This window comes from Tinamus guttatus, unplaced genomic scaffold (genome assembly GCF_059628265.1).
Source record: "Tinamus guttatus ecotype Peru unplaced genomic scaffold, ASM5962826v1 Tinamus_guttatus_pri_ptg000027l, whole genome shotgun sequence".
In the NCBI taxonomy this organism is placed as follows: Eukaryota; Metazoa; Chordata; class Aves; order Tinamiformes; family Tinamidae; genus Tinamus; species Tinamus guttatus.
In genome coordinates, this window is record NW_028288561.1 from 3,127,697 (window position 1) to 3,155,590 (window position 27,894).

At 47.1% G+C, this 27,894-nt stretch overlaps 1 protein-coding gene across 2 annotated transcripts; it reads left to right on the forward strand.

The window, feature by feature from the left end:
* Window positions 1-1,111: 1,111 nt before the first annotated feature.
* UBE2V1 (ubiquitin conjugating enzyme E2 V1) lies at window positions 1,112-15,908 on the forward strand. Of its 2 annotated transcripts, none has more exons than XM_088528612.1 (4): window positions 1,112-1,169; window positions 10,291-10,439; window positions 13,686-13,811; window positions 14,185-15,908. In XM_088528612.1, exons 1-4 carry the CDS (start codon window positions 1,154-1,156, stop codon window positions 14,329-14,331), a joined length of 438 nt encoding a protein of 145 aa, XP_088384738.1. In that variant the 5' UTR covers window positions 1,112-1,153; the 3' UTR covers window positions 14,332-15,908. The 2 variants fall into 2 exon arrangements, with proteins under 2 accessions (XP_088384738.1, XP_088384729.1); XM_088528603.1 differs by having other exon boundaries at window positions 1,115-1,175.
* Window positions 15,909-27,894: the final 11,986 nt, after the last annotated feature.

A 27,894-nucleotide genomic window follows, 5' to 3' on the forward strand; every position in this document is an offset into this window, starting at 1 on the left:
CTAAGTTGATTAGGAGCAGATTAGAGCTAAAGCAGAGTAAGCCATTCCTTTTAAACTCCAGAGCGATGGCCTGCTATTTCACTTTAACTAATCAATTTTAAAAGCCATTTGATTTAAGACTAAACCTTTTCTGCAGGAGAAACAAGGTTAGGTTTTTTCCTCCCTGGGTCTTCAGAGCAAGCAGAAAGACTTTCTAAATGTCCTCCAGGCCTTTACCTTCTGCTGAGTTTGCCCTCCCACTCGTAGGCTCCTGCCTATGGAGGCTGTTGCTGTTTGCTCCAACGTCCCTGGTGTTGTGTTTTAGATGGCTCCGGCTGTGCAATGCTGAATTCCCCGTATTGCCCCCCAACATTTCGGGTTGTCCCGCTGCAGGGAGCGGGGCTGGAGCTGCTGGCGGGTTTTGCCGATGCCGCGACGTTTTTCGGAGCCGCGCGGCCGCGTTCGCTGGGCTCTCGTGCCACCTAGCTGTGCTGGCGGCCGCCGTGCTCGCCCCACGCGCAGCAGGGAGGGCAAGGAAGTGAAATCCACCCAGCCACACGAGTGCTGCTATTTTAAAGTAGCTTCAAACAGTAGGTGACAGAGAGGGCGACTTGGCTGATGGCAAAAAGAAAAGCCAAGCACGTTCAAGTTGGTAAAGGGCCTGGATCAGCACCATGCACCTCAAAGCCTTTTGCTTTGTAATAGCTTTGCAAATTCTCTTATCATGCCTTGGGGCAAAGGTTTGGGGATACGTGTTGCAACACGAAGCAGAACTCCTTTCTCTTCAGATTTTTATTTTCTTATCAATGCATTGATGGGAGAGCGCTGATGAGAGACAACCCCGCAGTGTGAGCAACTATTCCCGATTTCCCTTTGTATCTTCCGGCCTTCCCACGTTCACAAGTGCCGCTGTGGGCCCGAGGACACCCCCTTGCAGGGCGCGAGCACCTCTGCGGCGCGGCCAGGAGCCCCCCAGGGACCCCCAAGGGGACCCCCCGAGGCCCGCACCCGCCCGCGCCGCTTTTCCGCCGGTCGCCCGCCGCGCACTTAAGAGCTCTCCGCGCCGCCCCGCCCTTCCGCGGCTCCTCCTTGCGGCGCCCGCGCGCAGCGGCACTTCCCGCGTTGAGGTGACGTGGGCGGGAGGGAGGCCGGGCCCCGGCGACAGCGGCGCAAGATGGCGGCCACCACGGGTGCGGGTGAGCGCGGGCCGGGGCGCCGGGAGCCGCCGCGGGGCGCCGGGGAGCGGGGCCGGGCCGAGCCGGGCCGAGCGCGGCGGAGCGGGGGGCGCCGGGGAGCGGGGCCGGGGGGCGGCCGGGCGGAGCGGGGGGCGCCGCGGCCGCGGGCAGCGCAGGGCCCCGCGCCGGGCCGGGCTGCGCGGGGCCGCCCCGGCCTCGGCCCTGCGCCCGCCCGGCCGCCCCTCGGCGCGGTGCGGAGCCCCCAGCTGCCCCGTCCCGTCCCGCCGCGCTGCCTCCCGCCCCTTGCACCTACTCGCTTATCTTTTCCGTAGTAGCTTTGCCCGGGTTGCCCTCGTCTTCACCAGGACGTAGCTCCCCTGTCAGGGCAAGTACGTGCGAGGGCCCGGGGTTTTCTCCCTCTGGGGCTGCTCCCCGCTTGCTGTGGCTCGTTAAGGAGCCCTCCCTCTACGTTCGCCATCGCACGTCTAAACAGAAACGCTGCACCTCCCCTTCGTGCCTTTTTTTTTTTTTTTCCTCTTAACATAATCTGAACAACTTCAGATGGAATAAAATAATTCCACTGCTGCCCTGCCAGCTTCACTTTCCTGTTCTCCTAACTCCGAATGGCAGAGCAAGCGTTAAGTGGCAATGCTTGTGTTTAAATCGCTTCCTTTTAAGTGGGTGCCTCATCAGAAGATCCTTCCGAAGACTCAGCGAACGTTTTCCTTAGGGACAGGCGTCTAGCAATCATTTTCCGGTGTTAGGAGTAATTGTCATAACGCAAATAGTTCACAATAATCAAGGTTGTGCAAACACACTTAGAATGTATGACTGCTCTCAAGAATTGTACATTATGAATTTGTGCTTAAAAGCCTACGTGACTCGAAAGTATTGGAAAACGTGACAAAATGTGCAAAAATGTGTAATAGAGTCTTCTCATCCTGTTACGTCATGTTGTTCCGGTCACCGTATCTTCCCAGTGATCCATTCAAGCTGCTGAGTCTTCGTGTATTTTGGCTGATGGAGCAAAACAAGTGTTTTTCTTCTTAAGCCGGTGCCGCTTTGTGAATTAATTGTCTGGCAGATCATGGGGGGTATGTGTGGAAAGAGCCCTGGATTGCAGCAGATCCTATTGCACCGCTTTCATTTTGTCCTGAGCAGCCTTAGCTACCAACGTTTGTTGTGGTAAGCTGGAGCTTGCCGTCATCTGCTCGCCACATTGTGTTCTTGGACTGCTTCCTACTGCTGTGATTCCGCGAGGCTCCGAGAGCTGCCCGTGTCCCCGGGACGGGGAGCTGGAAGCCATCGGCGCAGGTAGAGGGGAGGAGGCGCCGCGGTCCCTTCCCCTGCAGCGGGGGCACCGGCGGCTGCTGCGACATCCCGGGAGCTTCTTAACCACTTATGGCAAATTTTGGAAGTCAGCGTGTTACTTTTAGAAAGGTGCTGCAGCAACGCTGAACTTCTGCAGTAAACCCTAAATTCCGCTCTGAGGAACGCGCAGCCGCAAAGCCGTGACACCGGGTGGTAGATGTCAGGCTGCCCAGGCTGCAGGTTGCTGCCTGGTCTTCTTGTGCTAGCGAGTGCGGAGCCTTTTCTGCCCTTGAATTAAGGGAACAGCGTTGTGTCCAGCTGCTGGTGGTGGTGGTGGTGGAGACACTGCAATGCAGTGTGTGTGGTTCCTTCCTGACACTGCACTGAAGGTATTGTCTGACATGAAAAAAAGAGCTCGGAAGTGGCGTTATTTTTCCTTGCTACTCACTGATTCACTGTTGGTCTTTGGGCAAATTATTTAATGTTCTATTAAGCAATTGTAAAGCCAGTTTTGCTAATAGCTGTTTCATGGATTTTTTAATATATTCATGTTTATTGTAAAGTACTTGGGTACGTTTGGTACCCTGTTTTTGCAGAAGTTCAGCAAAGGACCTCAAAGCAGCAGAAGGTGGCTGAGCCCCTAATGCAAAGTATTTCATCTTTAAAAACAATTAAAGACACAGAGGAAGAAGTGTTGGCAAGTGTTGTCCATACAGGTTAAAAAGGTCATAGGGCTGTTGCCAGGCAGGCAGGTAAGAAACTTGTAGAAATAAGTAATAGGGAGACGAGGAGGACCTCACCATGAAGAATGGTCTCGTGTAAGCTCTACCAGTGCCATTTGTACAGAGGAGCATCCTGACACTGTGCTTTTTATTTTTCCCCTGGTAAGTAAGTGAGCAAAAAGAAAAGGTTGACTTTAATCATTCTGATGTGGCTCTCGACAAGAGAGCACAGAGACACCCAGCTGCAAGTGCCCTTCGACCGGGGCTCGGGTACAGCAGCGATCGGAGCGCGGAGGGGCCCTCGGCAGCGGCTCCACTTTGCTGCTCGCGCAGAGCTCGGGTGCGTTGCAGCCTCCCTCCTGCACGTGCTGGGGTGTCCTGGTCACAGTGGAAGGACAAAGTCATTATAAAAGCTTCAAAAACTGGCCGAGGTGGCTTGTGCGACACCGCTTTGCCCAACTTTCCCCCCGTTACAGGATTAACGACCTTGTTTAACCTGCTGCTGTGTTGTAGGTGTGTTGGGTGGTCTGCAGCCACACGTAGGCGTTGACGCTTACTAGCAGCCTTGAAGAACTGAGTACTCAAGTGATTTATCTGCGTTTAGCTTATTCAGAGTCAGGGGCTGCGGAGAACTTTGGACGACAGATTGTGAGCTGAATGGGCATAATGGTAACGTGTTCTTTATATTGCTCTCGTGCTGTCACGTCAAAGAGCAGATGCTGAGAAAGTTCATTTTGGAGCCTCTCTGTGTCTTGTAATGCAAAGACCCTAGAAAGCAAATAGGTAAATAATTCAAAACTCTTGCAAGAGTATACTCTGAATATGTTCTTATGTAATTATATAGCAGAAATGCCTTTCTGACCTAGAGTTTAAGAAGATTCATTAAATGTGTAAGTAGAGATAATATAAAATTTGTCAGTGTAACTTCTAAGGGATGTTAGGGTCTCTTTTTCAGGTGTTAAGGGAGTTTTTAACTCTTGCACGCTCAGATTAAGCAGAGTATGGAGTGATCTGTGTGTGCCCGGTGCGTGTCCCGCGCTGCCCCTCTGCGCTCAGAGCTGCCTGTTCCTGCCCCAACGTGGCTGCTGGACGGAGATCCCGGCCCCGAGGGGAGACTCTGCCCCGCTGCAGCTGGGCCTTTAAAGCTGACCCTAAACTCAGTGAAGCCGCTTGTGCGCTCGCTTTGGGGGCAGCAGGAATTTTAGGAAACCTAGTGCTAGTTTGTGGGTAGAAGAGGCAGCGAGGAGGAGAGCGCTGAATTCTTGCTCGGGACCAGTGGTTCCTATTCAGAATGTAAAGAGGAAGCGACACTTTTTTTTTTGAGGAGGAGGAGGAGGTAAGATTTAGAGTAAATATATCTCATCCAAGAGACTCGCCTGGGTTCAGTGCTTTCTTAGAGCAAATTCAGCTGAGCTGGTGGCATTTTGCCTTTAGGCTGCAATACCAGAACTCACTCTACCTGTTGCAGCGTGCACTGCTGCAGAGCTTTAACCTGGGACCTTGACGGTAACGCCAGGCAGCCCCCGCTGTTATAAAGCCATCCCTTCACCAGGAAGGGGTTTAGAGCATCCAGATACAGAACCAGCCTTTGGCTTACGTGCAACAGAAAACGCTCTAAGTTTTGTGTCAGGTGCTCTGGTTGCTATTTTGGATATGTTGAAATATCTCAGTGCCTGCCTGCATTATGAGAGCAGGAATTGTGAATGCAAAGGCAGCACGAGAAATGTCAGGTTCCTGTTTCCTGGAAGCTTTTGTGACGGCAGCTGAAAGCCTTTTATTAAACTTTAAATAGTACCTCACTTCAAAAGCTTTGTGCAATTTTGACACAGGAATGATTTTACTTTTTTTCCAAGCAACTGTGTAAGGGCAAGCTACCAAAGTTGGAACAGCTCTGATGTCTGCGGAGAGACCAGAAATGTATTGGAGAAGGTATAATTAAGGCAGAGCATCACGTGTACAGAAGCAAGCAACAGAAAATACTTTAGCATATTTAGATAACGGAGATATTTGAAGTTGTTGATCTTCTCTTGAATTAGAATTGGAAACTAGGAACACAAAGTTAAAATTGGTCTGAAAACCCAGAATATGATAAATCTCTCCTTAGAAATGTGTAAAGCAACCCTCATCAAAAAGACAGCTCTCTATGGAGCCTCTAGCTACTGAATTGCATTTTCTGCATGCTTTTCTTCGGTATTCTATATGGTTTTTATGCTTTATTTCTCAAGAGAAATGCTTGTACTCCAATTCTGTTGTAGAAAGCAAAAATATACATGTAATTTTGAAGTTTTTGTGAACAAGATTGTATTCTGACACTGATGAAAAAGATTCAGCTGGAGGATCTACCCTCAAAAGCCTGTTGTCCAGTGTTTCACTGGGTTTTGTTTGTGCTGCATTCAGCTTGATACACAGCTTCTAGATTTTGGATTGCTTCCACTATATAGCTGGAGAAAAAAAAAGATTAAGAAGTATAATCTGTTGGAAAGCATTATTCTCAGTTTGTTTAAAATTATAATCTGTTTCACGTGAATAAGTGTAAATATAAGATGACCAAAATAACCGCAGACTGGCAAGATAACTTCTAAAGCAGTTGACAGACACACAGATACACATCTGTGTATCTGGAGTTGTGCCTGACATAAAGCAAATCTAAGAGTGTTTGAAACTCTTCAAAAATCTGAGCTGACAGTCACTAATTCTGTCCTTTCCTAACACAAAATAATTAATGAGACTCTGACCAAAAATAAACCAAACTCCTTCTGTCATAATTCAGTGTTTTGTGTCACAGTCGTGCAAAGCTTTGCTTGGAAAACGGCTTTGTTCCCAAGGTGCCGTGATGAGGACAACTCACGGATAATGTTCAGTGTGGCAGGGCTGGTAGGGAAATTTCGAACAGCAAAACTAAAGGTCCTGTTTCTCTTTGAAGATTTGAGGCTCTGCCACCTAAAACCTACTACTTTCCTATCAGTGGCTGTAAATTCTCTGTGTCTTGGTGATCTGGGAAAGCAGGTCTCTGATTTAGTTTTGTTTTATAGTTTGCCATCAAAAAAAAAAAAAGAATGTTTCTGAAAAACTAGAGTCTAGGGCTGAGACCAGGGTGCAAGTTTCCTAAAAGATTAATTTTGATAGTGCAGGCACAGGTGTCATCAGAGGTGCTAGAATCGGGCTCTCCTCGCTTTGCTGCTGTGGTTAGTAGGAAATTTCCCGCTCCCTGTGCTCTGAAATGTTTATACTGTTACTTCTGGGAGTGTTTTTGAGGTCGGCCAAGCTCCAAGTGAAGCAGTTATCTGTTTGTTACTGTATTTTTGTATCATAAATTAAGTTACAATTTGAGAGGCTGCTCAGGCCGTGACAAGGTCTGTATTAAAATGTGCAACACGAAGTAGTTTTGACAACCTGATCAGGGCTCCTGTCGCCCAGCTCAGGCTTTCTCGTGTTGAGCAAAGGTCTCTTAGGAAGATCAGGGTTGGTTTCGTTCGTGCCTGGAAAGTCCCCGCTGCTGCACGGGGCATTTGTGGGGCGTGCGGGGGGGTGACACGAGGGCTGGCGCGGCCGCGGGATGTCCCCGATCCTGCGCGCGCCGGGCGCTTTCGAGGAAGCCGGGTGGGTGGGATGGGCGCGTGGGGCCATCAGGGCAGCCCTGGTCCCACGGGATGCGGGAAGCGGCCGGAGCGGCTCCCGGACAGGGGCCACGAGGGCTCTCCAGGCTGCCGGGCCGGGAAGCTGCTCCGTGCTGCGCCACTCAGGGCCAGGTTGTTTGGACATGGGTTGGGTCCTTTGTGATCCTGAGGCCCTGTTATTTCATGTGTACGTGTGGGTTTTGTCCCTGCTGAATCCTTTGGGGATGTGGGGAGGAGGGGACAGGCATGGTCATCGAGGAGGCCCCTGTGCCCGGCTTCCACATTATCTTTGGAGCTCTAGCATATGGACACAGCATCTATAGAGGGCAAGGAGGCTGCTGAGGGACTTGCATGTGAAGTGATCCAGCATCTTCCATACTGATTATGTTGTATGGTGAAGAGCTTGGAAAATCAAATTTAGATACTTGTTTTATTTCCTCAGCTCTCCCTGCCCCCGAGGTTCCTGTAGTGTTCTTAGTTGCTCTAGCATTAGTAAGTATTTATGTCAGCTTTTCCTGGTGTGAGGAGCCACTGAAAGATATGACTCTCTGCAGACCTCAGACCTGTCTGAGAGCTCTAAAATCCTTTATGAGTGTTTTATGGCTCTGATTCATTCTGAATCAGAGCAGCTGTGTCTTGGAAAAGCTCTGAAACAGTTGCCTTCTGTTCCTGTGAAGATTGCAGAGACGAGGCTGGCTCTGCTTGGGAAACGTCAGAATTAAGGCTGCCTTTCAGGCTTATCGTGGCCCCTCTGAACATGCACATGGTGATGTAAACTTTAATTCTGTGATCACAAATTATTTCTTTCACCCAGGATTTCTGCCTTCACCCAGTGGACAGAATACTCAAAAGGGTGTTCAGCCATAAACCATCCAGCACCTCCATGGTGCTGGCCATTCTCCTTGGGTTCTTACCTGCAAGTCTCAGTAAGTTATTTTCACAACACTGATGGAGGTGCTGTTATCAAATACTGAAATGGAGAAAGATTAAGATTATGGATTTTAAGCATCACAGTGTTGTGGTCCAAAAGAGCGCGTATTTTTTGGTAACCCTGCATATGTGAGGCAGGCCTCGTGCTGACTTCAGCTCGTTTCTTTTCTCAATGGAGACGGTCTCAGTTTGGATTTCTGATGGCAGCTGCTTAATGTTTTCTTTTGTAGCGTGACTTGCCTTGTCCGAGAGATTTTGTATCTGAGTCAAGGACAGAATCCTCCTCTTCGGAAGGACGTTCCCTTGTCCTTGTTTGTCCATTTTCCCCCCTTAGCTGCCTGCTTCCTTCACTCCCCGCCAGCAGCCAAGGCTGCAGTGCAGACAGCAGCTTCACTCATTGCACAGCCGTGACTCATTCCCACTCAGCAGCTCTCCCGTGCACAGGTTGAAGCAGAAATTGTGAAATAAGTGGTATGTGAATGTGTAACTAAAGATAACATCTTGTCCTTCAGCTCCTGCTCCATCTGTTTCTCTTGTCCTCCAGCTCTGTAATCCTCGGTGTTGGTGTCAGACTGCTCTCTTCTCTGCTGCTCCTAGCAGCAGCATGGAGAGCCTTGGGACTGTAATAAACATGGGGCAGCTCTGTCATAATTCAAGTACAAACTGCAGGCTTGAACCCTCATGTGCCTGGGGTGCCCAAGATACACACTTCATATTTTTAAGACTAACAGGGAAGAGAAACATTGACATTTTTCATGCTGCGGAGGTGGTGGGGGTCCCCAGGAGGCCCCCTTTCCTCACTGGTTTGGGGCTGTGTTTGTGACTCAGTCCTCGGTCAGGCTTACGGTGGCGGCTCCACCAGTGCTACCTGACTCATTTCCTTGCACCGCTGCAGATTTGTGTTGCTCGACAGCCATGGTGACAGCACAGTCTCGCCTGTAGTTAGCACAGGTTTGGCATGGAGCTGAGTTTGAACGGTGCTCAGCAGTCCCCAGTTGCTCTGGTTTGCTATAGCTGCTTCACTTCTGGTGTCCTCTAATTGCAGTTTTCTAATTTTGAGTTTCTGTTCATAGTGTTGCTGCAACTGTGTTACTGAATAATGTTTCCCTAGAATATTATTGAATGTGATATCTTCTCAAATATCAGTATCAAATATACCAAACTGGCCAACAAACTAATTTCAGTAATAACCTGCTTTTTTGCATCTCTAATTTGTTTTGTAGTGAATGAAATTTAGGCAACTTTGATTCCACAGTAAAATCAACATTGCATTAGTTTGCTTTCGGCCTATAACATATTTAGAAGGGGTTTTAAAGCCTTCAGAGTTTCTGTTTTTTAAGCACTGCGGCACTGCACAAAGGCTCTCTCCTTCCTGCGCTGCTGAACAGCTACAGCAGGGATTGCTGGAGCCCTCCCTCGCTCTCTTGCTAACATCCTCCACTAGTATCTCATGGGTGCTGGCACAGCTTGCACCTCCAGACAACACTTGATACCCTGCTGATTTCCCATTCCTTTCCTGCTGCGCTAAATAAGTGATGCTGAAAGATGTGAGTTACTGTGTTCCGTTACATTATTCACTGTTGACGAGTTAACTTGGTACTGTTGGAAGAAAAAAATCCAGACCCCAAACTCGACCTCCTCTGTTGAGTCAGAACAGAAACCTCTTCTGTATGCCAGGTGGCAGTAACTCCATTGCATGGCATGTTCTGCTGGTGATTTTGTTTCTTTGGAGGGGAAAAAAAAAATACTTCACACAGGTACTTTGAGGGAGAGGTGGTGATATAGTATGTATTTATGATTTATAGTGTCTGGGGAATGGATACCTTGAAAAGGAATGAATGATTAAGGCCTGTATGGCCTGGGTTCTTATGGTGGGTTCCTCCCCTGGCACTGACTTAATTTGTGACCTTGGACATATCATTTAAGCTCTCTAGGTCGTTGCTTTCCTTTGATATAATGGGGATAAGCAAATTTCTTGCATTTGCTGTGTTTCAAGGATAATTTGCCAACAATTACGAAGGCATCAAATTCTTTGATAATGGGGGTCATACGTACAAAAGATACCATTGCTACTGATGAAGCCCACTTAAACTTCAGATTAAAGTACTAATGTTACAAGACCGCTTTATTTGCTTCCAGTGATATTGTTAAAAGCTTTGAGAAGGCTGAATCATGTCAAACTCTATCATTTTGGAGAATCTTGTTCATTTTCATACTATAAATCATACAGACAAGTACTTATTAGAGCTCTGTAATAGTGTGTTTATCTCTGAACGGATGGAGAAGCTTCCTTTCATTTTACTACATGCCCTAATATGTGGCCTGTCAGCCTATTAGTGTATTTAATTTTGGAATATCTTGATGTTGCTCAAAAAATCCAAGCTAAATATGAGGGTATCTTCGTGCTGTTGAAACATTGTCATTTAGAACTAATAGCATTATTAATTTCTTTACCCCAAATGTTTTCTGTAGGATTACCAAAAGTATCAGCCAAATTACTAGCTTTATTTCTCCGCTAGATTTCTCAACTCAAGATATTTTTCTGATTATTTTTAGGAGTAAAAGTTCCTCGTAATTTTCGTCTGTTGGAAGAACTTGAAGAAGGTCAAAAAGGAGTAGGTGATGGAACGGTTAGCTGGGGTCTTGAAGATGATGAAGATATGACACTTACAAGATGGACAGGAATGATTATTGGGCCTCCAAGAGTAAGCATCCACTTAACATGCTAGTGTGACCTAAATCTGTTTTCTTCACCTTTCCCTCCTCTTAGTCTAACCAATGAAATAGAAAACAACAAGAGAATAGAGAGAAAAATAAATATATAAAAACCTTTAGCAAGGTTTAGCAAGATTCATGTTTAAGGTTCAACTGGCATGTGTATAATTTTGGGTTTCTGTGTCTTTTTGCTTATTACTCCAAATATTGTTATACCTTTCTGTGGTTAGTCCTGTTATATGTCTGCTTTATATTTACAGATTCATTAAGACATAACTTTTGAGATTCCAGGATTCTAGTATCCTGTACTCTTGAATACAGCAAAGTTTAAAATTCTTCGGATAGTGAGATAACATATGGAGCTAATGTAGGTAAAAATGGATGTTTTGTTCAGTACTGCTAGTCTTTCTGCTGTTTCTTGTTGAATTTATGAGTTTGTTTGTATTGCAGCAGTGCAGACTTACTCTTTTAGAGCCTCAGCTAACTTAGGGAAACTCAAATTTTAATAATTTAAATTACTTCTCTGAATGTCTCTTCTCTCCCAAAGTACCTTCTTCCATTGCTACCCTGCTCTTTGTGATAGTGTTCCTGCATGTTCTTGCTCTCTCTCCCAGTTCTCCAACCCTGCTGAACTGTGGGTCTCCACCCTACAGTTGTGAACTCGAGAAGCTCATTGTGCATCATATATTTGCATGTGCTTTAAAAACAAAGCATGTCCAAGCTTTCATTTCACCGTGTTTCACTGCTTTGTTTCCTTGTAATCCTTACCATGAAATACAAGTCAACTCTCAACTCTCCTTTCCACAATACTGTGTGTTATCTTCCATACCTGGCCTCAGTATCGTTTCTAAACAACTCCAGTGTTCTAAAACTGTTTCATGGCAATCTTTACAAACCTTTAATCATGCTGCTGCCATACGTGTTTCCATTCTAGTTGCCTTTGTGACACAAGATGAGAATTTATGTTACAGCGGTGTCACATGTGCAGTAGTTTCTGTCTCATCCATAAATGCTGTTTGCTTCTTGTCTGCCATTGTTAATGTCTCCCAGTGTGATCACTTCATTTCTTCTCGGTTTGCCCAAATTGTTTTGAAACTGTCATTTGATTTTTAGAACATTGGGAGAGGTTTTAAGGAGCCTGCAACAAGATTATGAGAGTCTCACTCTGTGCTTGCACCTTGTACAAAAGTGAAATTTAACATTAAAATTTAAATTAAGCTGCCAATAGGTACACACTGGCTTGTCAGCAATGATAGAAAACTGAAGTTCATGTCATAGTGCTGGGATAGACAGTTATCACAGATTATTCAGTTGTGCCTGTGCTTCTGTCTTTCTGACACACTGATGAGTACAGACTTCCTGCAAAACCCCTCTTCTCCCCCACACCACCCCCCAAAAGTATAGACTTCTGGAATTTAGCTTATTGCAGAAAGCAACGGGCTGCATTAAAAAGAATCTGGAAACATTCATCATTCTTGCTTGCTGGGTGGTTACTCTGGCTTGAACAGTTACATTATTACCATTTTTTTCTTAATAGGATGTGGGAAATGCCGGCTCTGGATAAAAAAAAAAATAAAACCCTTTTTTCTCCTGGGTGGTAAATAGTCATATATAGTCATATTTGTAGCAAGTGGAGGAAATTCTTATTGGGCATCCCGAAGGGAAGAAGGAGCTGTAGTGCGGAGTGAGCGGAGTGCAGCCTCTCCTGCTGCCATACATGGAAGCCACTTCTCCTTCCAGACTTGGTTTCGCAGCCGGTGATTCATCGTGTTTGCACAAGCTATTTAAAAACAGCGGCACTGTCAAAGCTTGAGCTTTGTCTGCACGTACGTTATGTTGGCTACAGACACGCGCGTGGTCAAGACTTTCCATTCGCTGAACTTGCACGTTAGGGCTATTAGCACAGAGCCCAAAACCTGCCCAAACCCCTGTGGTGTTGATTGCTCTGGGCACAAACACAGGCAGAGACGGTGCCCGCAGAGCTGGGCAGTCCAGGCAGAGCCAACATGACTTTCGCCACAGCTCTGCAGTGCTCTTCAGATTGCCCTCATCCTGTGCTGGGATCTGGGAGGTCGGCTTGCTGAGATGCTGGAGAAGCTGCTCTGTTTGGGGTGGCCCTTGAGAACTGCAGACTGGCTTAAAACCCTTTTATGTTTATTGTAATTCATTATAATAATACATTTATATTAATACATTGTGCACATCAGGCTTCTCCCATTGTGAAAGGTGCTAGCAAGTCCTAGCACTGTGCTGTGGTTGGGAGCAGAAGCTGTTACCTGTTTCTGAGCTCCCACATCTGCAGTTCCTGCTCTTGATCACTACCCTGGCAGGTTATTCACTGCAGTGCTGAGAGTCCAGGAAATGGTGTTAGAAACTTAAAATCTGGGCAACTAGTTTGCCTAAGTGTCCCGTGACGATCCTGTCCCTGCTGCGTGCTGCCTACGGTGCCTCATTCCCCTGGTGCTCTGAGCCCGGCTGCTCTGTAGCTGCATTAAACACAGTTTAGCTTTATCTATTCTTGGAACACACAACAATATTAACTGTTCTTTCTTTTAATGACTTATAAATATTGCAGAATCAATGTAGCTTTGTTGCACTATTTCTCTTTTGTACCTATTGATTGGAAGTTCCTGATTTCTCTTTCAACTGTTAAGTGTAACAGTGTTATTGCTGGGCACATGGAAAGTGATGATGCTGTTTGAGATCAGGGTGTGCTATGAAATGTATTGAATTCTGGAGCATTTCTTTCTTGACACCTAGTGTATTATGACCAAAGAATATTTTTAAGTGTAGTTTTGTGACAGTCTGAATTTAGATGGTTGCTTAAGACTACCTTGAAACTGAAGCCACAGCTTTAGCTATCTGTTTATTAGCAAGTTGACAAAACAAAACTGTTTTATAGGCGTAGGGGTGAAAAGTGGGTATCTGAACTGTGCGGTTATTAAGAAAAATAATTTCAGTTAGTGAACAGGAAGCAGTGTTGATTTCATTCTTAGTATGAAAATGTGGTGGATGCTTAAGAGAGCAGTAGAACTTAATACTCTAAAGACAAAGCATTTAAAACTCTTAAATATTAGCAAAAACTTCCTCAAAATAGAATATAAAATGGCTGCCCTTATGCTTAGCAGTTTGTGTCCCTAAAATAACTACTGCTTTGAACAAATGATTTTTGCACTTCCTGATGTAATTGTTCCCCTCCTTCTCTTTTTTTTTTTTTTTTTTTTTTTTCCCCTCAGACAATTTATGAAAACAGAATATACAGCCTTAAAATAGAATGTGGGCCTAAGTATCCAGAAGCACCTCCATTTGTAAGATTTGTAACAAAAATTAATATGAATGGAGTAAATAGTTCTAATGGAGTGGTAAGTTTTTGGTTTTTATTCATTTTTAACATGGCTTACACATGCAGCTTCAAATTACTGCTTCATTTTTTTCACGTGAAACTTGCTTAACTACCTATTGCTTGCCAGTGTCATTTCCTCTGAGTAGAAAGTAGGTGTGCAACCAAGTGTTTTCTGGTGTTTAGATGCAGAATTGACTTTCTTCTGTCAATTTGCAACTCGAACAGTTCCGGTGTGTGGATTGACTGTGCTCTAGGAAACCACCTGCTTGCTTTTGCTTGCTTTTGTTTCTCCCACTTCGACTCCTTATGGGATCTTTAGCTGGAGGGTGTGTGATGGGGCATGAGTTTCACAACTGTTGATTCTGACAGGAATGGTTTTTTGTCTGTTTTAGGTGGACCCCAGAGCCATATCAGTCCTAGCAAAATGGCAGAATTCTTATAGTATCAAAGTTGTTCTGCAAGAGCTTCGGCGTCTAATGATGTCTAAAGAAAATATGAAACTTCCTCAGCCACCTGAAGGACAATGTTACAGCAATTAATTAAAAAAAAAATCATGCCCCCTCTTACTCAATTTAAGCTGTCTTCATTTTCCACAGTAGTAAATTTTCTAGATGCATCTTGTAGACCTCAAAATACTGGAAAGGAAGTTCCCATTCAAAGGAAGTTTTTTTTCTTGAGATACTGTAAATGATACTAATTTTTTCATTTGAAATATAAGTTGTGCTATAACATATAATCCTGTTGTGTAACCACTGTCCACATAGCTGAACTTCTGGTATCAGGAAAAGTCTATTTAAATTTATTACTGTCAAGACCAGTGTGGCACATCTAACTTAACTGTGAAAGCATACATCCCACAATCACCTTGCTGTGTGTCTGGCCTGGGTTTTTTCTTTTTCTGTCTTTTGCAATAGAGTCGAAGCTCAGGGCTATTTATTAGAGTAGACACAAAGGTTTTGGCTCCCAGTACTGCGCTGGGCGTTACGGACTACTAATGGGGATGTGTGCTAACCTCAGTCATCCCTCCCTTTGTGCTATCTCTAGTAAAGGCTGAATGTGACTGTGGTCATTTTCGTTTTTGTATTTTTTTAAATGCCCTGATAATACGGGCGAGCTTTCCTTCTTCCCTTTGGCCAAGGCACAGATTGTATTTCTCTTCCCGGTTCCCCTCCCCAGTAACATGGGCTTTGGGTGAGGGATTCGGGCCTCTTTTAATCTCTTCCCCTCTTTGCAGTGGGGGTGCTGCTTTCTTTTTGCCCCTTTTTGTGACTCTTCTCACCCCTGGTCATCAGGGGAGAGCGTTGGGGCAATAACTTGACCCGTTCCCTCTTGCTTATCTGTTTTGGTTTTGCAACAGACTTAGTCTCCACCAACCTGGGAAACAAGAGTATCTGTTCTGCTGGAAAACTTGGATTTTCCTGCCCTCCGGCACTGCTGCCACACCGCCAAGCTGGCCACGGCTGATGTTATTAGATAGGCTTTTGACATGGTGAAAAGAGCAGTCATTTACCAGGATTGCTGAAACCTTCTGCTGCCAAACTTTAATGAGGAAACCGCACGTGGAGATTCAAAATACACACTCCAGTTCAACTAGTTGCATTTTGGTGCTTCAGATTGACCTGAGAATGTTAATTAACTAAACATTGCACTTATGTTTTGCCCTTCTAAAGATCTGACAGTCACAGACAAATCAAGTTGGCCTAGATTTTATTAGGATTCTTTAAGTCTTGGTAGAGAAAACTCTTCAGTGAAGATTTTTGTGGAAGTGGTGTATACAGCAGATTAAGGACCTTTCTTGGCTTTGCATCCTGGCAAATCACTGACTTTTCTGTTTTACTGTTTTGGACCACTAATTGCTGAAATGTGGATGCAAGCTTAAATACAAACAGCCTAGTGTGTCCTCAGTTTTATGAAAAATTCAGTGTTTGTGTAAAAAAAAAAAAGAAAAGAAAAAAAAGACAAAATAAAAATAAACACAATTTAAAGCAGCAGCTATCAAGTCAATGAACAATTGATGTTTCCATTAACTCTTTTAAGGAAAAATATTAGTTGTAAGGATTTAACATCCTCTGTAATTAAAGTTTAACATAACAGTATTCCATAAGCAGCCTTTTTATTGTATCAGACCATTGCCTGATTTTAATATAATAAAAAAGTGTGCATTAATATTAGAAGGCTTTAATTGTATTTATGTTTAGAATTTTGATCCCTTGTGGAATTACGGATTTGTTGGAAGTATCTTCCTACAGATCATGCTTGCTTAGCAGTCAAGTATGAAGACGGGTGGTGAAACCCAGCTGCTGCTGCTGTGCCTTTGAGCATCCTGTGCGAAGGAGAAGCTGTAGCTCAAACCTGTAGGCTTGGCAGGTGGTAACGTTTCTGTCATGTTAAGGAACTGCTGAAATGTTCCAGATGTATTTGCTATCGGAAGGTACCGTTACTGCAACGACCTTTGTCTGCTCTAGTCCTTCAGAGGGAATCAGATCCACTTACAGCTGTGCACGTTGTCTGCCAAGTTGAAGAAGAACTTCACAGCCTGAAACTTTACCAGTTTCTCTCAAAAAGTGAACTGTACAAAGCCGGCCTTCTTTCCAAATCTGGATGAAAATGAAGCTGAGAAATTTTGGCCTTTTCAGGTACAGAATGTCTCCATTAAAGAGGATTGCCCGAAGGTACTTGTTGTGCATTCACTTTAAAATTTTGGTGAAACAAGTTTCTTCCTGGGTGTAGGAAAATAAAAGGGAATGACCTGTATTTGTGTAACGTAATGCTGTTTTCTAGCCTAAAATATTTTTCAATCATTTAATAGCTCAGAGAGTTATCTGTGAAGACAATGTGACTGATACTCTGTCAACATCATGTGTGTTTTTTAAAGTAACTTGACATCTAAAAATGTTAAATGAGAATCAGAAGACTACCTGATAATTACAGCGCACTTCTTGAATATCCCTTTTTTTTCAGAGCTGTTGTAAGAATGTCCTTGTCCTATTCCGTAGGATAAGGTGTGCGATTGGCACCTTCCTCAAGCTTCATACTTCAAGTAATAGTTTTAAAATTCTTGCAATTGTCTAATTTGTTTTGTAAGTTGTAAAGGTTAGAATATTCCATGGTGACCCTGAACCGTGCTGCTGTTGGATCCGTGCTAGCAGGTGTTGTGTTTTAACAAAAGTGTGATATGAAGTTGGGCGCTCTGAAAAAACGTGGTTCACTGTAAATTTACTGACCTAAGAGTTGCTCTCTGAAAGTGCTCCCGGGCACTTACGTTCCAGTGGAAAGTAGGAGTAAAATGGAAAAATGATGTAGTAAAAGTTGGCTGCTGTTGGTCTGTGTCTTTGCTCTGTCACCATGTGGGGCTTTTGGACTGTACAGTGGAAGAGACCAGTGGTCCCACAGCCACCGCGTGGTGCTAGTTGTTTATGCTCCAGAAATTATGCAAGGAAATGAACCCACATCCTACCTGTCTTTATTCACCTCGGGCAGTGGAAAGGCAAGGTTTTGTCCTGATCCATGCTGATCCTCAGTTTATGTCCAGAGCCGATGCCTCTTAAGGGAAAGATATGATGAAACTATAGATTAAAAAAGTGTATTGGCCATAAAATAGGTGTTCCCACGTGATTGAAACAGTGCTCAGGAAGGTGACTGAGCAAGAAGGCTCCATGTGACTGCTCTGTAATGGTTCCCTAAGGGACTATATAACGCATTATTGTAGCAAATACTTTGTCCTGGACGCTGCAAATAAGAAGCTTCACCTGTCTCTGAGACACGGAGGTGTTTGACTCCGCTACCAGCGAGGAGACAGTAGAGGGAGCTCGCAAGCTTTACAAGGCTTCGCTCCGAGTAAGGTGCAAATGCTGTTTAATTTAAATGTTAAGCCCTCCTATGAGAGCAACTTCTGTTTATCCTGCATCATCTTAGTTTTTTTTTTTTTTTAGTCCATTTAGTCTCGCTATGCAAGAATTAATTTGCTGGGGGAAAGTCAGCCCTGCAGTGAGATTTTAATTATTAATGAAGACCTGGTTGTCATTTGTTTCTTGCTTTGCAGTAATTAATCTGTGTGTTATGGAGGGAGTGTGTGGTTGAATATGCCTTTTTTGAACTCCTATGGCTACTTTTAGAGCTTTGGATTTAAATTTTAAGTTTCTACTATCGCTATTAGAGTTGTTACGCCATGGAATGTATCGTGGACGGCTCCGAGAGGCCGGCGTTGTTCCCGTTTCCAGCTGAAATTGTGTGTGGATGTACAGTAGCACAGCAGGAAAAGCAGCTAATGAGTGCAGAACTGGTCCTTAATTTTGGGGCAAGCGGTCTGATTCAAAAAGATAGAAAAAAAAAAAAAAGGAGTGGTTTTATTTTAGTGCTGCTGAGCTCCATGCACTACAGTGGGCAGCTGTGGTGCAGGGGAGCAGTGTTCAGTTACGGTACTTTCAACAAGGGAAGCGGAGATGTCGGAGCCTTTCAGGAGCCCTGGGCCACGTGGGAATCGATGGCCACGGTGCCCTCCCCGCTCCGGTGGGTCCATGGCCACGGTTTTATTTAGGACGCTTTCTCTGGTGGGTTAGTTTTCCTAAACCGGTGGAAATTGTCCTATCGCGTTCATCTCTGGCTAGGATGCTTCCAGCAGCATGCTAACCTTGCTGTTGACTGGAATTCAGGTTCCTTAATAGCTTCTCATTTTCTCCGGGTTTGCTGCAGCAGATTGCTGAAGAATGCTTAACTTTTAAGCCTGCGAAGAGCCCCAGCGAAGTCAAATTTAAGTTAGGCACACACTTAAGTGCTTTGTTGGACAAGAGCCAGCGTGCTTAGTCTCTTCCTAGGAGAGACTTCTTTTGGCCTTTATTGCACATCTTCCTAGCCCGCCTTTCTTGGGGCTGCATCCTTGGTGCTTGTGCCTTTGTTTTCCTGATGCCTCCCACATCTGTTGCAATAAAAAAGCAAAGAGCAGAAGGAGATGTGGAAGATAAGGAGATAAGTTAGATTTTTCATCATCTTATATCTGCTAAGCATCACGTCGTCTTTTTCATCCTTATCTCCTTTTTAAATAAAGTCTACAAAGGGTTTTCAGAAAGGTGGGTCTTGTGCTAATTTTCCAGCTCTCCAGCCAGGCTGCTGGTGGCTTTGCCCTGACATGTCTACAAAGCCCTGCAGTACCTTGATGGGTAACAATAGGGGAGAAGAAATGTCAAGTGGTTTGTCTAAATTTCCCTTCCCTGCTCGGTTGCTCAACATTTATTCTCCTGTGTTGTCATATGTTATTAGCTCTGCTCACCAAGGAATGTTTCTGGATAGCCAAAGCTGAAACTTCTCTTGGAAAAAAAACAAGCGGGAGTTTTGGAAGGAGCAGGAAAGCAACCTTCTGAGCCATCTTTGTGAGAAATAGTCACTCTTCCCTTCTGCTCACCCTTTTTGTAGGACTGCTTTAAAGCTCCTTACTGACAGTTGCTGCAGAAGGGTGTCCGGGTCTTTGGAGAACTGTTGAACCCACCCTGCTGTGGAGGCTTTCGGGGGCAGGTATGTGTAATATCGGGTGTATTTATTGATAGTGGGTGCTGCCAGGGCGAGGAGGGAGCAGAGCGCAAGGTGCGGGGCTGGCGGCCCCGTCCCGAGCACACGCGGTCCCTGGGAGGAATCCGTGTGTGCGACTTGTCCCACAGCTGCTTTCATCCTGTGTGTCTCAGCAGAGAGCACACATCCACCTTCAGAAGCATTCCTGGAAATTAGCAATAATGTCTAATTAAAGCTATTGTAATCACTGGCGAGACCCGAGTGGTGTGTACGCAGGGCTTTGGTGGAGAAGGGCTCCTGTGTAGGGCTGGAGCGGCGTGCAGGCCTTGAGAAACAACTGCAGCGGAACAGAGATTTCAGTCAGATGTTTGCCAAACTTCTTTCCCTCCGAAGAGACCTCTTAAATCCCTGGGCTACCAGATTATGTGTTGTCCAGGGTTAGCGGCCAGATGTTTCTCAGCTGTTTGGACTGATTTCCAGCTGAGACCAAATGAGTGGCTATCCAAGATGTAAGTATTAATATAAACATTGTAGAGGCCTTGCCTTGAGCAAGCCATTAAAAACTTCCCACGATACTGCGAGCGATGCTGGCTTCCTTAGAGAGCATCAGGATTGTGTATATCGCACTCGAATATCCTGAGTGGGTCAGACACGGGCTGCCACCTGCTAATGCAGCGCTCGGGCCAGGCCTCCCCCTTGTTCTAGTGGCGCCAGAGCAGTGTGGTCCCTGGAATTTGATTATTTGTGTTAGCAGATAATTTAGGCCAGAAGGCTTAGAGTGTTCCCTTCCTTCTCTGGATGTCGTCATGCTTCCCAGCAAAACACAATCCCGGGTCCTGTGTCCCGTCCCTTCCCCTCACCCCGCAAGTGTAACAAAAACGCTTTCAACTTTGCCTCGTCTAAAGGGTCACTGTCCACTAGTTTGAAGCTCGTCTGTGGCTTCTGCAGGCCTGCCAGAAGGGGAGGATTTTATTAAATCCAGCATGTAGAGTTATGTTTTTAATCATTATGTATTTAAAATAAAGCGAGTTTTTAATGCATGGTTCTTCTCCTGAAATATTGCTAAATCTACCCGTGAGCATTGGAGTTAGGATGTGAGCGATAGAAAATGACACTGCGCAGTCTCTCCCATTGGAAAGAAAGGAGAATCTTTCAGTGTTCATCACGACTTTCAGCAAGTTTTAATACTGCACTTCTCTGAGACCTGGACTGTTCTAATCCCAAGCTGAACAGGATCTTGTGCCAAAACTGAATCCCGTTGGAACTGAGAGATATTTATTTGTAGAGCCAGAGGCTGTTCCGCATAAGTAAATGTGTTATGGGTTGAATCTGAGAGGTGGGTTTGTACCGTAGGGCCTCGCGTTTCTGCGGTGAATAGCACAGCTGACCGCAAGCTCTTTACGTTAGGCCGCTTTATCAGCAGCCTGGATGGGTCGTGTCTGCCCCATTGCCCGTGTGCGTGAGCGTGGGGTCGCGTGGGACGAGGGCGTCTCGCGGGGAACGAGCCCTGCGCTCCTCACGTCAAGGCCGGAGCACTGGGAGAGCTCCGCTCCTTGGGGGGTGTTTTTGTTATTTCCCCCTTCCGTAAAAGGTGTGGAAGCCACTGATGTTAAGGGCGGTTGCGAAGAGGATTTAACAGGAGTGCTTGAAGTATTGAGATCGAAAGGGTTCGTTTAAGGCTTCTTCATTCAGCGTCTGACAGCCTCACTCGAGAGCAGAGCCCAACTGGCAGATATGTTCATTGATGGAATAAGATCCACTGCCAAAACACTTAGATTCCTTACAACAGCAACTGCAGGAAAAAAAATGTAAATACCAGCATCAGAAATGCTTCTCTTATTGGGCATTGATCAGGAGCCCCTGAAAGCAAGATTCGCAATTTCATTTGCCAAAAGCCAAAACAAAAAACCTGAGAATGTCAAAGCAGCCTGTGCTCTTTGCTTGTTAAAATCCTCCTTCAAATGTTCCCGTTGTGGCGTAATACTGTGTTGTGCAGTGGAGGAAAAGGAGCCCTAATTAATGAAACATGTTTCCCTCAGGTAGGCTGCTCTTCAATTAACTTTTCTATTAAGTGCCCTCTGCTTTTATTATTCCCTACTTGGGCAGAAGGTATAATTCTGCGTGTTGCTACAAGATTTCAGGTTGTTTACATAGTCTCTACTTGATCCCCAGGTTGAATCCATCAGTTTGATAGCCTGGTGACATTCTTACATGGGGTGAACACTTCCTGTTTAAGTATAATTACCAATAATAATAATAAAAAAAAAAAAAACTTTGGGAATGAGAATTTTAAGACGGCTTCTCAGAGTAAGGTTGTCCAGTCAGTCCAAACGCTATGGTTTACATCGGTTATCTCTGTTTACAAGCAGAGGAATTTTGTCGGGTGGAAATGTGCTGTTATAACCTTTCAAAATATCTCAGATTTTGAGATGGAGCAACTCTGATAAGACCCTTGTGTGGCTCTAACGTTTTTAATGTACACTCCACAAATGTTCTGCTAATAACGTGGAATTTAAGAGGAGATTGTTGCTTCTACCCTTTGCTTGGGTGTTTTTTTCCTCCCTGCTTTCAGTGTTGTTCATGATTTGCCTGCCCCTTGTTGGTGTGAGTGTGAGCACACGCACATGGGGTCTGCGGCTGTGGAGTTGGGTCCCTGGTGCTGTGACTTACGTGTTATTAGAATGACTCTTGGGGAGATGCTGCTGCCTTCTGAGCTGACACGTGCACTGCCAGGTCATGCCGTTGTGAGCAGAGCAAGGCATTCGCTGAAGTTATAAATTGCCACAGTGTGATTTCTCTTGCAGTTTGATTTCTTTCCGAGCAGATTTTGCACATTGCCCTGCTGCAGATCTCCAGGGATTTGATGCAATGCAACTGCGACAGCCGTGCGTGCCAACCGCAAATGAAGCGAATCAAGCGCTGTGAGAAGAGGAAGGGTAGGGTTGCATTCTGACTCAAACTTGCTAAATACTGAGATTGACTCTCACAAATCCTCTTGTTGCATAGTTGAAGGCACAAGCTTCTCCTGCACCTGAGAAGCAGTAGTGCTGGAATGGTTTTTAACACCCTCTTTCTTATTAACAAGCATTCAAAGTGTGAGTTTGTTATCCCTTGCTGAAAACACATCCCTGTTTGCTTTGTGGACCCTGCCTGGAGAACATACTCCAGACAAATACACAGGCTTCTTCCGAAATCATCCTGAGCTTCTGAAATCATCCGCAGGGAAGCCCGGATAACTCTTGCCCTGGATTCTCCCCTTGTGCTTCCCTGTGTCGCAGAAGAAAAGTTCAGTCGCTGAATCATTTCTCTGCATCATCAATGCAAGTCACAGGCTTGAGGACAGCCCAGTCTGACTCCACAACACGGAGCAGCACATTCGTCGTAGAAGGTGGCAACAGCCTTGGAGCAGAGGAGCTCCAAGTGCAGGAGTTCGTTAATAAAGATTGAAGATGACTGTTGCAATGGATGCAAACTGACGTGGATTTATGGAAGGGAGAAACCGTCAAGCCATGTTTTTAATGAGATTACCAGATCGGTCGGTAAAAGCGGGAGTGCTGATGCAATATGCCCTGACTCGTGCAATTTCTTGATGGAGCATCTCGGATATCACACAGTCAACAAGACACCCAGCAAATGGATTGAAACCTGGCTGATGGGCAGTCCGGGATTGTTTGGCTGCTGGAGTCCCTAGTCAGCTCCTCGGATGGGCAGTTTGTGCGTCCTCTATTTCAGTGCTCGTTGTAACCTGAAAGGAAAGGTGGCAAGTGCAGGTGATCTGCTGACCACTGCTTTTAAGGTGCTTTAGGGCTCCTGGTTCAAGGAAGGTGATATGAAGTGGCAAGGGGCTTTGGCGAAGAGCTGGGGGCAATGAGCTGATTGGAGCGTGTGGTTCCATGCAGGATTTCTGGGCAGGGAGCCCAGGGGAGGCGATGGGGACCGGCAAGGGGTGCCGGGGTTGGGACATGATGCGTGATGTACAGAGCAAACGTGGCTGCATCAGTTTAACCCAAGCCTTGTGCAGGTCAGTAGCAGTTCGTGCGAATCCATTAGCCTGGATCTAGCTAGGCTGGTAGATAACTGCAGTGTTTCATTTCATTTGAAAGAGAAGAAAGGCTTTTCTCCAAAGAAAAGTGCTCCTCAGTAGGAGATACCTGGGTGAAGCGCGTGGGCTGGAAGCCGGCTCCGTTCCCAGCTTGGTGGCTCCTCTGCCCTGCTTGGAGCCATGAGCAGCAGGAACAGGACTCCTCTGTGCTTCAGCCCTTTGCTGTTTCGTTCCTTGCACTATAGGCTCTTTTTCTGCTTGCACTCAGGGCCGAACTTGGTGTGGGGTGAGGAGAGGAGGCGGCTGCCAAAACCAAACCAATAAGTCATGGAGAACTGCTCCAAAGTGCGAGAGGAAGAAACTGGCCCTTAATGACTGTTCACCTTCCAGGAGCCTCGGGGCGGAGGGAGCTCAGCGCCTGGTTAGGAAGTTAGTTATCTGGCCAGTTATCTTGCTTTAAAAATCTTACTATGTTTTAAACATTCCTTATCAATGTGTGTTCCCACATATGCAGGCGAAGAGGCTTTGCTTTATTGTAACTGACATTTTAATGTATTTTCATGCAGTGGTCAAATAATCCTGTTTTCAGGAGGAACTCTTAGTTACACGGGCAGCCTAGGTGCTGCTGTTGGTGCTTGTGTAGACACCGAGGTCCTCAGAGCATCCTGGTGGGAGTGGGACTATGGGGCAGCTTCTCTCTTTCTTCCTTCTTTTGTTTCTTGTTTTAAAATGTTTTAAGAATGTCAAATAACTGGGATATTAGCTCACTCTGTGCTAATAACACAGTGGCTCCTTCCCAACGTTTAACTCCGTGGCTTGGGTGCTGCTGGCTACGCTGGACTGCGGGTTGTTTCCGCAGCTCCTGGGACCACGTTCTCTCCAAGTTCAGTCATAACCATGAATTTTTGGACCTCGGTTCTCTAAAATCATTCCCTGCACGTTGTCTGCAACCCTGTGCCCCCCAGGCCGAGTCCCTCGGCTCGTCGTGGATCTGCCTCCTGCCGAGAGGAAAAGCAGAAGCGGTGTCTGGGAACGTGCTCCTGGGGGTTCCTCCTAATCCCGCTGATTATTCAAGAGCCGGGGGGATGCAGTGTCAATAACCCTTTGGGAGATGCCACCGCGGGTTTCACAGTGGCGTTTTCACGCGTCACGTGTTGCCTTTGATGCAGAAATCACTCACCAGGCTCTGGGGTCTGGTTTGGGCTTTCTGAGCGGGAGGGGAAGAAGCAAAGGCAAATGTCGGTGACGGGGGCAGCTTTGGAGACCCGAGGACCATAGGCAGGTATTTGTACAGTGCTCTGAGACTTCTCAAGCTCATTTCATGCAAGCCACCGGGCTGTCACAGTTGCAACAGCTTTTGGCCTGTGTTGGTCTGGCCAATTTGTAACCGGTGATCTGCGTGTGAAAAATTCTGTATTCACATTCCTCTGGTTGGAGCAAATGTGTGCAATAAATAATTCTGGGCTGGTTCCAAACTGTCCTGATGTTCAGGAGTGGTCGGAGCTGGGCCTGGGATTTGGATTCGTTTCTTTTTCCATTCTCGGGAACTCTGCATCCCTGGGTGGGAAAAGGATGCAGTTTGATTGAAAAGAAAAATGAGAAGTGTTTTTTTTCTCTGCCTACCACAGAAAGGCATTATTCCAAGAAGGAATTTTCTGCACTGAATGCCGAGATGGGTGTTTTCAATCATTCACTTTCCTTGTGCTTCTCGTTCATTTTTTAACCCATTTCAATTTATTTGTAATGGCCCTGACACCCTTGTTTATAATAACAAATAGTGAACGTGTAGACACAATGAGACTGTTTCAGGTTCAAGTGTTTTTAATAACCTCACAGCAAAAAATAGACCCACTCCTCCGAATGGCAGAGGAACACGCGGAAGACTCTCCTGCTGCAGGGAAACACGGTTTCGGCTTTGCCGCTGTGAAAACAGCCCATGACGGCTATCGCTTCCTTGCTTTGACTCCCGGCCAATCTTTTTAGACAAGACTCCCCTTTGTATCACTCTAAGCCCTGATTTCCAAGCACTGTTTTTGTCTTCCAGGCATAGCCCCCCTTCGGCAAAGACAAGGTGGTCGGTAAAGATGTTTTATTATTATAGTAGGTTTGGAGAAGAGCCTACGGAGCTGGAGACGGCGAGGAACAAGCAGACGTGGAGACGTCAGGGAGGCAAAGGTGGGTTTGGAGCTCGAGGTTGGGGCTCTGCAGCCATATCCCATGGGAAATGTGTCCCATGGGAAACGTGCCCCATGCAGCCCTGGAGCAGGATGCTCCCGAAGCCCCTCCGGACCACGGGCAGCCCCGTGGCTCTCCCGGCCGCGTTGCCTCGCGGGTTTCCCCATCTGCACCCTGAGGCTGCCCTGTTGGCTTCAAGGACGAGGAAAGCAGAGGACGTTGGTCCTCTGGACGTTGGTGCCGCCGGTTCGCTGCTACCGCCCGCAGGACACACCATTCCCGTCTCTGCCACAGCAGCCTCCTAACGCAGGGGGAAAAAGTGACGGTCCGCGTCGTTGGGCCGTGCGCCGTTTAATTAGGTAAAGTGTTATTAGCTCTCTTCGGTGGTGGAACAACGTGGGGGGAGTCGCTGCTGGCCAAGAAAAATAATCACGTGGGTCTCCCGGCATCCCGAGCAGGCTCGCGGCTGTGGTTGGAGGCACAAATCCAGGGCTGACGGCTGCAGAAAGGCTGCTCCAAGGCCGTCTTTCAGGAACACGGCGCGCGCCCGCGACGCCGGCGCCTCCGCGCGAGGCCGCCGAGGGAGGCGGCTGCGGTGCCCAGGGCGGCCGGGACGGAGGCCGGGACGGAGCAGCTTCCAGAGCTCGGGATGGGCAGCAAAGCGGCGCCGTGGGGCTTGTCCCGCCGCGGGGCTGCCCGGTACAGCTCCGAGCGCCGGGACAGGTCCTGTTCCCGTCCGGAAAGGCTCCTTCCCGGCCCCTGCCACGCACCTTTCCTGCCGCTCACCCGCGGAGAAGGAAACGGCTGCGCAGGGATAGAGCCCCGGGGGTCCCTGATCATAACAGTGGAGCCCCAAGGCCCCGTGCTGGGAGCTCATCCCATAGCACCGAGCGGCTCCTTCATCCCCGGCCTCTGGGATCCCACTGGAAGGAGGGGAAACCCCGTGTGCAGAGAGAGGCCGAAGCTGCCGCTTGTATTGAGGGCTCCTTAGGCGAATTCCCGCTGGGATGGAAGCCCCTGCCCCGCTCCGCACAGTGTCAAACGGCAGCTCCTTCCCGGGCCGCGGTGCCGGCCGCCAGCGCGCGGCCCCGGAGATGGATGAGGCGGCTCTGGGCTGGCGCCCGGGGTCAGCGCTCGCCAAGCCGAGTCCCGGCGTGACCCCGGGTAGAGACGAGGGCCCCGGCGCCTCCCGCGCTGCCCGGCCGCCCCGCTCGCCGCGGACACAAACCCCGCGGGGGCCGGGGCGCTGCTGCGGCGCGGCCGGGGGCTGAGAAAGCCCCGCGGGCCCTTTCCCAGGCGGCGCGGCCGGCTCCGCCGCGGCCGCCACCGCGGGGCCGTTCCCAGGCAGCCCCGGCGCCCCCGCGCTGCGCTAAACCGCAGCGGGGAGGAGCGAACCCGTAATCCCCCCTTCCCTTCCCAAACACGAGCAGCGCTGGAGCGGTTGTGCCTCGCGGAATGATCCCCCCAAAGCCCCGGTAATCCCAGGCGGATGAGGGACCCCGCGAGCGCTCGCGGCGCTGCCGTCAGGGGCTGCGAAGGGCAGCGTGTTTGGAGCTGCTGCGCGAAGGTGCTGGGACGGATTTGGGATAGCAAGGAAAAACATGAGCAAAACGCAGGAAAAAGGTGTTACTTGGGCGCTTTCGGCATGGGAAGGAGGCAGGGAGGGAAGGAGGCCCCTGCGCTGGGGTGCAAATGGGGCGTCAGCAGCGGGAGCTGGAGCCTCTCCGTGCCTTGGGCAGGGTGTCTGGCCGGGCTCTTCCCCCACCTCCCCTTTAATTAAACAGCAGCCTCATGTATGTGCAAAGGCAGGAGAAAAAGAAGAAAAAAGAGAAAAAAAAAAAAAAGATCAGCAAGCCCAAACCCTTAGATTACTGTTTACCCCCTTGAGGAGCACAGAAGTATATTGTCCATTTAATAGAAGCCTATAAATCACTGAAAACATTTATAAAATAATTGAAGGTAATGGGAACCATTTGTTTAAATAACATCACGTTCATGCCCCAGAGGTGCAATAAAAGTTAGATTAATTGATAGGATTTTATATCTCACTGTGAAAAACTAAGTCACATTCTAGACACCGACAGTTTGGGAAAGTTGCAAATTCATCAGGCACCCAGCTACTATCAAAATAGTCTCTTCCATGCAAAGAGGCACATTTATATGACCCTGAAGGGTTTTGGGATGAGAATTATTTACTTAAACTGTGAAGTGAACTAGCCAGTGTGAGATCCTGACCCAGATTGGAGTTTTTTTTTCTTCCTCTCCTATCTGCTGTTTCATTTTTTTCCCCCATTATGATAAAAGGCAAATAAATATCTCTAAACCAGAGGCTCGTTCCTAATCCGGGGCTAAAGTTTCCCGTGTCCGTTCCCGCTCGTGGGAA